A 13,864-nucleotide genomic window follows, 5' to 3' on the forward strand; every position below is an offset into this window, starting at 1 on the left:
AATAGCCGCAGTTGCGCGACAGGAAGCGTGCCATGCCCAGCAGGCGTGCGTCTCCAGGGTCCACTACCGGTAAAAGACTACCGCCAGGAAGCAGGAGGAGGAGACAGCCTTGGACGCACATCAACTATCCCCTCACTTGGAAGAGAAAGGGAGAGGCAACGCTCACGTGGGACGAAGAAGAGCGGACGACACGCGGCAGGGGGTGTCGTCCTACCGCCACGCCGATCCTTTCCATGATCATTGGGGCAATCGGAGAAAACGGCAGATGATGGCGGAGGATAGGAGGGGAGGGGGGGGGTGAGGCCACAGCCCCGGCCGCTGCCTCCCTCCACGGTCTGTCGTTTCCTGTCGCTCTATATCTGTGTGCGTGCGCCTTCGGCTACGCCCGCAAATGGCTGATGTATAACTTTTCTTACAGCCGTCTGCGCCCCGGCACCTGCACCCACTCGCTCTTCTTTGTCTCCACGCTATCCACCCTCCTCCTCCGCCATGACGGCCTTCTCTCTCTCGCTGACGCACACGTGCCTCCTTTTCATCCTCCTCACCGTCATCACTACAACGGCGTGGCCTCTCACTCGCCAACGTTCGCCATCACCACGCACCCGCTCACTTGTGCGCGCCCTTGTTCGTTTCCTTTGCCTGTGGTCGTTGCGCGTATATTGGGGGAGGGGCTCCGGTGTCTGAACCGGGACCACACCAAGAGGGCCTTCTTCACACGCGCACGTGCATACAGGCCTCCGCGTACGGGCTTATCGCGTTGATTGACCGTGCGTGAGTGACCGAATCCCTTTCCTCACGCTTTCCGGCACACACGTGCAACATAGACATCCACGAGCATGCGTCATGTCTGCCGAGGAACCACGGAAGATACACGCGAAGCGATCCTTCTTGGAGCCGCTGTGTGCGCCGGAGTCCCTGACGCCATTAAATGACAAGCAGAAGTCCGCGGCGAGTGCGGTCAAGCCGTGGGCACCGACAAGTGCCCTGGAATGGCTACAGCTTGCCTCGCACCTTCTCATCGCCAGCGGCGGCAACGGTGAGGCAGAGGAGCGCGTGCTGACGGTGTGTGAGGAGGCTGCGGCGATGCTGTTAGAGGAGGACGCCAAGAGCCGCGCCAGCGCCAAGTCCAAGGCACCGACGGTGGCGGTGGCGGAGGCTGCTGTGTATAGTGCCAAAGAGGGTGGCGATACCAATGATGGAGCAGAAGACAACGCGGCCTCCGACGACGGTGACCAGAGCGCTTTCGCTGCTGCCGAGGAGGAGCCCCCATCGACCGAACGTCTGCAGGCCGCGTACTTGCTCACGGCGGCTGCGGTAGCTGCAGCAGAGGCGCATCGGCTTCCCGCGGCAGAGTCAGCCGTTCGCTTGGCTCGTGCCGCAGTCGAGGCGTACCGCTGCCCAATGACTGCCTGCACCCTGGCGATGGCCTGTGTGCGGTGGGGGATGACCATTCGCGACATCAACAGCCGCGCCGCGGCCTTCCAGACTGCGTTTTCCGTCATCACCGCAGCAAGCAGAGATATACTGGAGCGCGAGACGCTCCCCGAAGAGGATACTGGGTACGTTCTGCGCATGGCTTGGATGCTCGTCAGCGTGGGCGCCTCAGACAATGCCCACAATCAGCTAATGGTGGTACTCCAGCACAACCCAAAGAGCTACATGGGGCTGCTTCTTCTGACCCTCCTGCACGCCGCGGAGGGCGACTACGATGACGCCAACAAGGCCGTCATGCATCTGCTTAATGGGTACCCGAACGACGTGGTGGCGGTTATCGTCCACGCGGCGGTGCAACATAAATGCCGGCTGCCAGAGTCCACTGATGGGCACGGCAGGGACGCGGCCGCGGAGGAGCTGGCGGTGGCCATGGCGCGTATCGCAAAGCTCGGCGACGAAGCCGCCAGCGCAGAGGCGGCCGCTCTGAAAAAGAAGTCACTGAAAGGGTTGTGCACGCACTGCGCCCCCGACGAGGACGTGGAAGGGGGCCCGAAGCACTCCTCCGGCGAGCTGAAGCGGCGCGTTGTGGGGCACTGGGCACTGCTGAGTCACGTCGCCACGCGACTCGGATGCACAACGGTGGCGGAGGTCGCCATAGAGGCGGGCACGGCCGCCGTTACACAGAGCAAGATGCTGTATCGGCGTTCTTTCGCCGACCTGCAGTGCAGCCAGGCGCGTCTCTCGCTGATCCGCCTCAGGGAGGCCATCGCGGCGCAGCAGGTGCACCACGGCGGCGGCCCGTCTGTGCCACTGGTACGTGATATCAACCTACTGGGCACCCTGGACTTCGACACCGCCGCCTCTTCTGAGCTGACGCGCATGGTCGCCGGCCTGCCACTCACCTCCGGCGTTGCAGATAGGGTGCGCGGCACATTTTCGCTCTTCCCCGGCTCGGCGATGCAGCGCTTGCTGCCGTCGAAGCTGTTTGATGCCGTTGCGTCGACGCTGTTGGCGGCGGTGGAGGCATGCCCGCACCACGGAGAGGGACACACGCTGCTTGGTGTGACGCGCCTCCTGGAGGCTTCGCAGCTCGACTTGCCGTCTGACACTCGCCACAATCGGCTGCAGGAGGCTGAGCGGCACTTTATGAACGCCATGCAAGCCGATGCGGCGATGCCGGAGGCGTATCTTGGCGCCGGCGTCGTGGCCGAGGCGCAGGGCGCCACAGGCGAGAGCTTTGACTTCTACACCTCTGCGGCGGAGGTGTCGGTGCAGGCCCCGCTGATCCCTTGGCAGTACTTTGACTACCTTTATCAGTAGTAATACTGACGTAACACGTATCAGCTCTCCATGTACGCATCATGCGTGTGCTATTGCGGGTTTGTGCCTGCGGTGGCTGCCTCAGTTGAAGAAACGCGCTGCTGGACCTCGAGAGGAGGAAGAAGAGCGGTGCCGGATACCGCGGCGTACTCTCCTGCACCTCTCCTCTTCTTCCTCCTCCTCTCGCTGCACTCTTCTTGAGTGGTGCACTGTCATTGAGGCCCCTCCCCCCACCCCACCCTGCCACGAGAGCGGTGCGACTGGGAGATGGCGCACTCATGCGTGATGAGGAAACTTTGTGCTTCCATGCGTTGATGCATGATGTGGGGTGCTTCCATGCCCCCGCGCTTTATCCCTCGTGATGGACAAGGGGGACGGATGGACACACTACCCGTCTCCGTGTGCGATATCCCAGGGCCCAGTACCCTCCCTCCCCCATCTATGCCAATGCCGAACCGCTTCTGGCGGTGACAGGGCCAAGCACCTACGAGGTAGGGGGAGGCCAGCTGGATGTATAGCTACTGCGTATGCCGGCGGTGAGGTCCTTGGCGGCGTTGCGTCCGAGCGACCTGCGACAACGAACCGGCTTGTGACGCCCACATGATGGGCGAAGTGCCACCGTGACTCGAGCACATCCCATCCGGCACTCACACTGCCTGCTGGTGTAGGGGGCCGGTTCCACCACAGGAGACGCACCACGCGGCGGCCCGCAAAGGCAGAGTGAGCAGGGTTTGCGGTGGAGACTGTGCTCTCAGATGGCTGAGTCGGAGCATTGCTGGAGCCCGCGCGTCTACGGCTGCCTCGCACGACGCGATGGGGGCCTGTCGCATGGCTGGAGATGGAGGGTGAGGTTTCTGCGGATTCTGTTTGCCAGAGTGAGCAAATTGACGAAGAAGAATTGAAAAACATCGCTGTCATCCTTGTCGTGAGAGGGAGGTGCCGTCACCTCTCTCTCCCTGGACGGAGGTGGCGACATAGGGTGGCCGATGTTGTGTACACGCCGCTTGGGCAGGGAGGGGACGATGTGTGTGTGTGTCTGCACCCTCTTCTTCGCAGTTGCCAATCTTTGATGATCACGCTAGTGCGTGCAGGCAGACACAGCTCTGCGTGAGCAGCAGCAGAAAGAGCTACTGCGAGAAAACAACGGTAACATTTCCTGTGGATGCTTGGACACCCTGCGTGTTGCCTCCGAGTGAACGTATTCGTCACTACTCGTCCGCAGGAGTGCGCGTTGCGTGTCTCCCTCTCTCTCCTCTATTGTGCTTCCTACCTCGCTTGCTCTCGTGTGCGTTCATTTTCTCTCTGAGTGAAACCACCCCCTCCACGCCACTCCGCGGCATCGTCGCTCGACATACATCTGAAGACGCCGACGAAGGCTTTGTGCGTGCTCCCAGTTGACGTGATCAAGTTATATCCATCCTCCACTGGAGTGCGTTGTCGTCATCCTCTCTTGTGCGTGTCGTCGGCCTACATACCATCACTGACCCATGTCCGCGCTTAATATCACCTGCGCCGGTGCCGTGTATCACGGCTGCGCCACCCTGGAGGTGATGCGGCACCGCTGCCCGCAGTGGCAGCCCGGCAGCGACATGCCCATCAACGCCGCCCCCGAGGACGCGGATGAGGTGGTGGAGGATGCTGGCGAGGAAGTGGCCGCCGAGGAAGTGGCCGCCGAGGCGTGTGATTCCACTGAAGCACCTGAGACCAGCGAGGAGGATGCAGAATAGAACGTGGAGACGGTTCGCACGACAAAAGGAAGGGCCAGGGGGGGTGAGGTGTCGAATACCGGACGGATGCAGCTGGTCCGTGGCACCGTGAGACTGCAGCGCATGTGCACGTATCCTTCACCTGCCGGCTAGCTGCCGTGCTTTACACATTTGTAAGCCCTTCCTCCCTTCCTCTCCCTCTCCGCCTGCCTCGCCGAGTCGACTGCTGAGCGGGAAGCGGCGATACTAGTAGTAGCACATCTAGGACACTCCACCGAAGCATTACTTGCCAGAATAAATAGGAATGAAACGACGCAACGCAAGCAGATGGACAAGGGCGCCTGTGCATCAAGATTCCGCAACTGGAATGCCATGCACCGCCTCCCGCATGTCCCTCTCTTCCACTGCGTGCGCTGCTATAGCCTTCTGCACCGATCGACGTACATCATCGTCATGTGCACGGAGGAGACGTGAGGACAAGTAGAAAAAAAAGAGAGAGATGTATACGGCGGCTACAGGTGACGAGGGCGTTGCTGCTGCTGGCTTCTGTGCGTATCTTGTCCTTGCCTATTCTCTGGTGCGCTTCCCTTGCTGTATGCCACTTCGTTGAGCGCACACAAGCCCTCACCTTTCCACCCTGCAGTGAAACGCAAACCGCCCTAGCGCGTCTCTCTCTCTGTGCCCGCCACTTCTTTGTTCCCACGCAAGGCATCATCTACCGGGCACGGACGCACTCTGATAACAGATGTGCCGCACCGGGACACAACACTCGTACAGACGCGGACGCACATGTGCGCTGACTGTCGCATCCATCTTGTACGAAGCCTTGCTTCCTCTCTCATCTTCACCCCATCCTGCACCTCACCACGCCTAGCAAGCAGACTTCCGGCTCCCTCCTCGCGTTTTTCGGGGCGATCACCCTATCGAGATCGTTTCGACTCACGTCCGCGCAGTTGTGCCGACGGATGAGTGTGCGCACTGGGTCTGTCTCTCCTCCGAGTCTCTCGCCTGCTGTTGGTGTGTGCGCATCTCTGGCGCACTCGATCTCGCTGCGAAGGCGCCACTCCCCCCTCCTACGGCAAAGACGGCGCCGCGGAGGCGGCGACAGCGCACCTCCGACTTTCGGCTGATACAGAAGGAAAGCCTCAATAAAAAAAGACCGCTGTCTGTGGAGTGCAGCTTTCGATGCTTCGCAAGTGCCCCCTGCTGCGGTGGCGTCCGGAAAAGCGACTGCCGCTGCGCTTCCGGGCCGTACCGGAGGAGTTCACCGACCTCCGCACTGCGGACAGTCGCCCGGTGCTCTTCACTGCAAAGCGGCCAGCCCCGTTGCGCGACGTGACGCGGCTCAGCGATGTGCTGCTGGATAACACGGCTTTCTCCACGCACAACCCGGAGGATATGGCACAGAAGCCGGTGGCCGTCGTCGCGCCCGAGCGCATGGGACTCCCGGATCAGCTCGTCGGGTACTTGGAGCACCGTTTCCTCGACACCAACCGCAGCCTCTCCACGACGGCCGCCGCCGCGACATCTCCGGCGTCGTCCTCAACATTGTTTCAGGGCTTCACTGTTGCGCAGGCACGTATCCTGCAGCACATGTACGCCACGCAGGACGTTGCCGTCTGTGCCCCCACCGGCACGGGAAAGACGTTTGCGCTGTGTCTCGGCGTCGTTGCGCGACTCATGCGCGATGGGCCCATGAAGCTCCTCTCCACCATCATCCTTGTCAGCAACGACTATCTGTGCTGGCAGGTGGAGAGGTGGCTGCAAGAGATGTGGTGGTACCCAAACGACGACCGCCTGGTCTTCGCCGCCACGAGCAACCTCACTGAGGAACACGTGTACCGCCGACTGACGAAGGAGATTGTACGGGATGCGCACGAGAGCAGAAAGATTGTCGGCACCATCGACAACCGACCGTACATCGTGGTTACGACGCCGGACGTGCTCTGGCGCTTTTACAAGCGCCGCCGCGCTGCCATTCAGAAGCGGGAGCATCGAAAAAACAGAAAAGGCTACTCCTTCTCCCTCACGCCGGTCCTCTCCACGGTCGACCTCATTGTGGTGGACGAGGTGGACGAGGTGATGCCGTCGACGCAGCCGAGCGCCGCCGGCAATCTACTGCTCAAAGAGCTGTTCCGCTACACCAAGTATCAGGCCCCCGTGCAGGTGGTCTTGACGAGTGCCACCCTAGCCGGGTCAACGGTGAATCACATTCGGCGCTACATGAAGAAGAATCTGCTGGCGGACCGCACAGCGCGGGTGTTCGAGGAAGCGAAGGAGTCGGCCACGCGGCTGACCGCCGTCTCGGACACGGTCTCACGCGCAGCCGTGCCGCGTAGCATTCGGCATCTCTTCTACACGGCTGACACCCAACGGGAGCAGCGACAGTGTCTCGCAAAAGTGTTCGCTGCGACGTGCCCCAGCCTGCACCCGCTGCGCTCCGGCAAGGGCGAAGCGGGGGATGGCGAATCGTCGGACCCCACAAGCGCCGCCGCTGCTGAGCATCAAGACTACATTCTCCTCATTCTGCCGGACTGTGCCAAGGTGGAGGACTTTATCAGCCACGTCCTTCTCCCGGGCCAAGCGGATGCGCTGCGCACCCTCGGCTCACAAGATGACGTGCGGTGTACCGACTACTTCGTAGAACGGCTGGACTACACAGTGCAGGTGCAGCAGCAACAGCGGCGCCGTGCCGAGACGCGCAAGTTCATTCAGCGCACCGTGCGAAAGGCCGAAGTCTTGGACGGCGATGTGGGGTATCCCTCCTCTGCGCCGCTGCCCTCCAGTCTGTTTCGACGACTCGAGCGAGAGGTGAACGTGACGACACCCATACCCACTGCGGCGAGTGAGTCACAGGCGCCGATGACGAAGCCGTTGGAGACATCGCCGGCTGTATGTCCGGCCGACTCGCTGACAGCCTTGTCTTCTCCTCCACGGCCGCTGCGGCGCTGCTTCATCACGTGCACCTGCAGCAACGTGCGTGGACTGGATCTGCCACACCTGACCCACGTCATCATTCTCGCCCAGCCGACTACCGCACTCGAGTACGCGCACTGGTGTGGCCGGGTGGGGCGCTTTGGCCGTCCTGGGGTGTCGGTCACACTCATGGCACGCAGCGCAACGCGCCGCCTGCACCAGTTCTGTGACTCTCTCGGGATTGCTTTTCGTGTGGAGAAGCGGCATGCAGAGGTGGACGTTAACGCGGAGCGTTGGCTGAGCGGTGCGGACACGGCGTTATAACCACACTTATAAAGGGCGAGCGTGAGCGCCGCTTGCCGCCTTCACCGGGACCAGCTCAAGCTGCACCCAGCATCTCTGCGAGGGACGCAGAGGAGCGGAAGGAGAAGCGCACAGGACACAAGAGAGGACAGAAAAGGACACGCAATGTAAGTGTGTGCGTGGCCTTGAAAGGCGCGGTTGCCGCTAGTGATGTTGTTGCTGAGGTGGTATTACACAGCAGCGGCGACTGCACAACTAGAGTCCGTTCCCGCCTCTTCTCTGTCTGTGTCTTGGCCCTGCCACACGCACCGGCAAGCGAACATCAAGTGGTCCCCCTTTTCCCTCCTCTCTGCTCGCTCTCTTTGCCTCGTGCCGAGGCCGGCAGGTGAGTGCGCGCCAGTGCATGCGGAGAGGGACCCCTTTCTTCGGTTGCGTCTGTCTGCTCATCTCCTGCATCGTTGTACACTCTTCTCGGGACACCACGGTGCGACGAGATGCGGCAGGGGGAGGGCGATCGGGTTGTGCTCTCTCGTCGCAGTGGAGGCGGTGGCGTTGCGCTGCCTGGCGGTGCTACTTCCGGCGTCGATTTCCGTAGACACGGAGGGCCCCGCAACCTTGTGGTCTCTTGTCTGCCGTTGTACTTCGACCGCCCGTGCCTTGAGAGTCAGCCCCGCCCGCTCGACCGTCTGCATGCCTCCACCTGGCGGTGCCGGGGGCTGGAGGGGCACGCGGCTCGGCGCTGTCGCCCTTATACAAGCACAACCTACACGCGTATCGGTGTTCCTGAGTAGGACGCACTGTGCTCCTGACGGTGCGGACCTCGGTGCCACTCTCGGTTCTTCGATCTCCCACTTCCCCCTCCCACTCCTCACCCTTTGTCGTCTTTACCGGAGAACTATTCCGCTGCTCTTGCTTGTCCTCTCCTTTGCCGCTGCAACGGCGAACGCTCGGTGGTGGCGGCATTGGTGGTGGGAGAGAGAGAGGCTGACCTGCAGCACGCGTCCAACGGACAACAGTCTGTGGTCTCTGTCTACTCACCCGTTGTCGTACAGGTCTTCACCGCACCTCTCCACGCTGCCTTGCCGCCTAGTGTAGCCGCGTCTCCTCACTGTATGGGGCCTCACCACGTTGGCGTTCATCTAGGCGATCACGTTCCTCTTACCCTTCTTCAACACGCACACCTAGTACCATGGGTAAGACGCACACTTGTGAACCTTCGGCGACGATGAAGCCGCTGGAGGAGCTCACCGACGCGGACATGCACGAGATGAGGGATTTGAACATCGGCGAAGGCATGTTTAACCGCATCCTCACCTCCTGCATGAAGTTCGCCTTCTCCGGCGGCTGGAGTGTGCAGAAGCGTGACGCCAAGTACGGCATTGTATGGGAGACGAAGCCCAGCGAGAACAGCAACAAGAAGGCGATGCGGTTCACCGCCAAAGTGCCGAAGTGCAACACAGGCTCGCTGGAGGCCATCCTTGTGGACGACGAATACTTTAAAGACGATCCGAAAGTCAGCTACATGTACAAGTACGATAAGCTGCTGCAGCAGAACCGTGTCGAGAAGCTCATCGCCGGCAATGTCGCGGTACAGAGCTCGCACTACGGAGCGCCGGTGATGTTCGTGGCGCCGCGGCACATGGTCTCCTACGTCACACTCGGCGCTCTTCTCACGCCGGCGCAACAGAAGGAGCTCGGGATTCGGCCCACTGGGCTCAGCGACCAGCCGGCCGACGCACAACGCACGGACAACCTCATGGCGTTCACCCAGTGCTGCATCGACTACACTGGTAACGCCGTAGAGCTGAAGAAGGGCAGCGAGCGCGGCCACGTGTACAACTACTCGTTGCTTGGGCAGGAGGAGCCTGACGGTTCCATGACGGTGACGATGACGTTGGATATGGACCCTGCTGGTAAATTGCCGGCGAAGGTGTTGGACATGACCAACAGTGAGCAGCTCAAGAAGATGGAGCTAATCGTTGAGCTGCTGAAGGCCGCAGGTCCACAGCCGCACCTGTGCAGCGTCTACAAAAACACACGCAACTTCCCCTTTCGCAACCCCTCCAAATGCGAGGGAGAGGGGAAGGGAGACTGAGCCGTGAAGGTGCCGTCGTTGAAGGCAGGGCGAGGGGGTGCAGGGTGTGGCGCAGCGACGGTGCTAATACGATCTCTTTTTTTTCGATGCAGGTCGTTGAATGACATCAATGCGCATGTGCCCCCCCCCCCCCCCACACACACACGCTCGCCACGGCGCTCACTGTCTCTGAACGCTGCTTTTGTTTCTCGCCTCGTTTTTTTCTCGTGTATCTTTGCGTGTGTGCGCCTGCGTTGTTTTCCTGCACACCACCAGACTCGCACTTGGCGGAGGGCAGGCCTCTCTTGACTCACTCCCGCCCCGCCCTCCCCCCTCGCATCAGCGCTGCGTTGTTTTCCTATCCTGTTGCGTGTGCGCATCTTCTCTCTCGCCAACCCCTATCGGCTGCTGAGCGACTCGCGCTGCCGTCAGCATTCTCATGCACTGCCCCAGCGGTGCGTTCAGCCCTCCCCCCATCCTACCCGACACACAAACACCTACGTTCGCATACATAGACGCTTGCGCTAGCTACATTGCAATGTGCGCGCGCGGGTGAGGTAGGGTGTAGCGGTGCGCATGTCTGCAGCACATGCTGCCACTTCTGCTGTTTTTTTTTTGCTCTTCCCTTCCGTGAGCGGCTCACTTGTGTGTATGGATGTCTGCCGCTGCCTGGGCACGTCCCCTGGTGCCAATTTGCCGCTGCACTTGTCAACGGTTTTGAATGTGTGCGCCTTACCGAGGTGCCCTTATGCTTCTCTTCTCCCTTTTTCATGTGGGGCACCTTGCCTTCTTCGCTTTGGAGTGTCTGCATATATTGACCGGCTACAACTCCACTTGTCACGTCTTTCATGCTCCGTCCACTGCCGCTGCTGGTGCCGCCCCGCTGCCAATTTTCCTCCTCCATCACCTTCGCATCGCTCGTCTACCTGCTGACTGATGAGCCGGGTGCGATAACGATACGCGATGGCGCCCAGCCTCGTGGGGGTGGTGGTGGTGGTGGGGAGCTGCTGTGGGACTGCCAGGGCGACGGCGGGTCACCGAGAGGTGCGCATGCCCGCATCAATGGAGCGCGCGAACGCCTTTTCTTTCTGCCTTGTTTGCCCTCTCTCGAAGGACGTTCGATTTCAACGAACCTTCGAAGATCATCGGCGCGACTACTTGGGCGCGGAGGACAAGTAACCAGCTGACCCAGACACCCTCCGACACACCCACACGTCTGTCTTCATGTCATGCGTTGTTTCTCGTGCGCGTTTGTGTCGACTTCTTTCTCTATACTCTAGTGGCGTGCCTTGGCCATGAGGACGCCGACGACGAATCCTCGTGCGCTCTCCTCTCTGCTCGCTCTCTTTGCCTCGTGCCGAGGCCGGCAGGTGAGTGCGCGCCAGTGCATGCGGAGAGGGACCCCTTTCTTCGGTTGCGTCTGTCTGCTCATCTCCTGCATCGTTGTACACTCTTCTCGGGACACCACGGTGCGACGAGATGCGGCAGGGGGAGGGCGATCGGGTTGTGCTCTCTCGTCGCAGTGGAGGCGGTGGCGTTGCGCTGCCTGGCGGTGCTACTTCCGGCGTCGATTTCCGTAGACACGGGGACGCTGAGGCACATCAGCGTGAGGTGGGCGTAGGCGGATTGCCAGAAGCGGGGACAGGCAACGCACGCCGGCATTCTGTGTCAAGGCCTACGTCACTCTCTCTGTGGCTCTCTCTCCGTAGAAGGGCGCTTGCTTGTGCAGCGAGTTTGTATTCCAGACATACCGCTGACGTATCCACGCAGCAGCGTTGACAGCCATGCTCCTTCCCTGAAAGCAGTTCAAAGAACATCTCGCACCCCCTATCCATTTGCTTATCTCTGTCTTTCATGCGTTCATGCACGCCGTTGTGGTTGGCCCCCTTCTGTGAAGGATAGGCAGACGTTTTGCGTGGCGACCAGACCCAACAGCTCCGCCGGCGCACTCATCCAGTGTGGGGTGACAAGAGCAGTTCGCACAAGGAAAGCATGGGTATGCAAGCGCACGTGAGCACGCAGTGAGTCCTAGTAGTCATGCTCTCAACAGACACTCTCCTTCAGTTCCTCGATGTGCTGCAGTGCTACTCCACGGAAGAGGCTGCCTGCCATGACCCCATGATGCTTGTTGGCGGGGCGGGTGCCACAGTGACTGAGATGAGCGAAGGGCTGCTTCGCTGGCTGCACTCCAAAGTCGCCGCGAACCTTCGCCGTGAACTCCTTCTGGACGACAGTGGACGAGCGACTTGCTCGAAGCGTTACACCGCTTCCTCAAGGAAGCCGATGGGGCCCAAGAGCGGATCAACTGTGTGTGATACAGCGCCTGCAACCACGCCAGATGCAGCATCTCAACCAGGCTCTACACTCGCAGGCCCAAGAGAGGACGATTGTCTGCGCGCCCGGGCCGCTGCCTCTAGCGCAGCACTCGCAGTGCTTTCGGTGGCACTGTGGCCTCTCGTGCAGGATCCACAGACGGCAATCAGCACAGCCGGCGACCCTCCTGAGACCTCTGCTGTGTGCCAGATCGAGCGCGTGTGTGCCGTGCTGCTGCGCCTCGTCACATCTAACCTCGACGGCTGCCATGGTGTCCGGGCCGCTCATGAATCAGTTCCGTCCCCATCCCTGACCTCGGCGAGTGCAGTTCGGTCGCACCTTGCGGCGTCTCTCAGGAAGTGGATGCAGTACTTTCTTCTATTCTTTACGGATTGGCTGCATCTCCTTCGAAGCTCGATACCGAGTGCCTCGGACATCTCTACGAAGCAAAAGAAAGCAGCTGCTGCTGCTGCCGCCTTGCATCACCAGACAACGAAGCCAACCGCAGAGGCAGTCAGGGATGGTGACCTACAAAAACCGCCGAGAGGACCATTGACTCTGCTGCCCGACCCGTTGCGTGGCTGCCCGGCTGACCTCGCGCGACACCCGCTGCACTACTACGCTCAAGCGCTTCAGCGTGCCGTTGCCATTATTGAAAACGGGTGTGGCACCGCGCCTAAGCACGGCAGCGAAGGTGACGATGACGAGCTCTGGGCCACCTCACAGTCGGGCGCTGAACTCCATAGGTGTGGCTCACATGCTTCGCCTTGTGTGTCTGCGAAGCGGCGACGTGATGCACCTATCGGCGACCGGGTAGCGGCGCGTAGGCGATATGTAGAGGCAAGCAGCCGCAGTAGCGGCAGCGACAGCAGCGTTACGTGCTCTCCCACGGAATCGCCGCCCCTCTTTTGCGCATTCTTGCCGCAGCGTCGGCGAAGGGCACCAGCCAAGCGACTGCCCAAGCGCCACGCGTTGGACTGCTCTGGTGGGTTGGCCGACGACCATATGCCGCTCGTGGAGCTTGCCGAACGTCTGCGAGCGCGTACGTTGTTGTGATGGTGTGTGGTGTGTGGAAGGAGAAGGAGGACGAGCGAGATGAGGTCGCCGACTAAAGAAAGGGTCCGGCAGGAAAGCTGCCCGGCCTCCGCAGAGGGAGGGGCTCGGCACCACTTTACATCCTCCATACTGTGTCACCCACCGCTTTCCGCTCCATCTTTTTCCATATCCGCCCATATCACCCTTCCCCGTGGAACCACCACGCTTGACCAGCTGCTGTGGGGTGGGAGAGGGGCCCGTCCATATCTGCTGTATTCATCTGCTTGGCATACACTGCTGAACCACTGGCCTTACCGTGCGTCACGTCATCGACAGCCGATGTGGCTGCTCTTGCAACGGCACTCTGCAAGGCGTTGTGAGTGTGCCACATATGCTGGCGAAAGAAAGAACGACAACATTTGGGAAGGGGGGAGGTGGTATGCTTGGTAGTGCACCTAACTTCCTCTCCCGCTGTGCCCCCGCTGCTCTACAGCGCTTTAAGTGGAACTGGCGTCAAGAGGGCGGGGGGAGGGGGCTTGCGCGGGCAGCCTCACGCATACATGGTGTGCATGTAGGTCGTCGGGTTTCTTTTTTTCCTTCAGCTTCTCCAGAGCTCCAGCAAGTCCGAGCACGATGGTGCTTTTCCTCTCTGCCCCCTCTTCACCTCCTCTGTATGCTCCCTGTCCTTGCCACGCTCCGATCTCTCCTACTCCGCGCACGCGCGTGTGCGTTGGTCCCTCCCCCTTCCACACCTTCTATTGTG

The 13,864-nt window shown here is 60.9% G+C and overlaps 4 protein-coding genes across 4 annotated transcripts; all 4 read left to right on the plus strand.

The window, feature by feature from the left end:
• Positions 1–843: 843 nt before the first annotated feature.
• LMXM_31_3480 (conserved hypothetical protein) lies at positions 844–2,754 on the plus strand (the record flags this gene model as incomplete). The annotated part of the gene is made up of 1 exon (XM_003878151.1): positions 844–2,754. The coding sequence occupies one exon, from the start codon at positions 844–846 to the stop codon at positions 2,752–2,754; it is 1,911 nt and encodes a 636-aa protein (XP_003878200.1).
• Positions 2,755–5,645: 2,891 nt separating this feature from the next.
• Positions 5,646–7,700, plus strand: LMXM_31_3490 (putative DEAD/DEAH box helicase; the record flags this gene model as incomplete). The annotated part of the gene is made up of 1 exon (XM_003878152.1): positions 5,646–7,700. The coding sequence occupies one exon, from the start codon at positions 5,646–5,648 to the stop codon at positions 7,698–7,700; it is 2,055 nt and encodes a 684-aa protein (XP_003878201.1).
• A 1,168-nt stretch (positions 7,701–8,868) lies between these two features.
• Positions 8,869–9,774, plus strand: LMXM_31_3500 (conserved hypothetical protein; the record flags this gene model as incomplete). Its single annotated transcript, XM_003878153.1, has 1 exon — positions 8,869–9,774. One exon carries the CDS (start codon positions 8,869–8,871, stop codon positions 9,772–9,774), a length of 906 nt encoding a protein of 301 aa, XP_003878202.1.
• Positions 9,775–11,790: 2,016 nt separating this feature from the next.
• On the plus strand, positions 11,791–13,122 carry LMXM_31_3550 (hypothetical protein, unknown function; the record flags this gene model as incomplete). Its single annotated transcript, XM_003878154.1, has 1 exon — positions 11,791–13,122. The coding sequence occupies one exon, from the start codon at positions 11,791–11,793 to the stop codon at positions 13,120–13,122; it is 1,332 nt and encodes a 443-aa protein (XP_003878203.1).
• Between the last annotated feature and the right edge of the window lie 742 nt (positions 13,123–13,864).

This window comes from Leishmania mexicana, chromosome 31 (genome assembly GCF_000234665.1).
Source record: "Leishmania mexicana MHOM/GT/2001/U1103 complete genome, chromosome 31".
Classification (NCBI taxonomy): Eukaryota; Euglenozoa; class Kinetoplastea; order Trypanosomatida; family Trypanosomatidae; genus Leishmania; species Leishmania mexicana.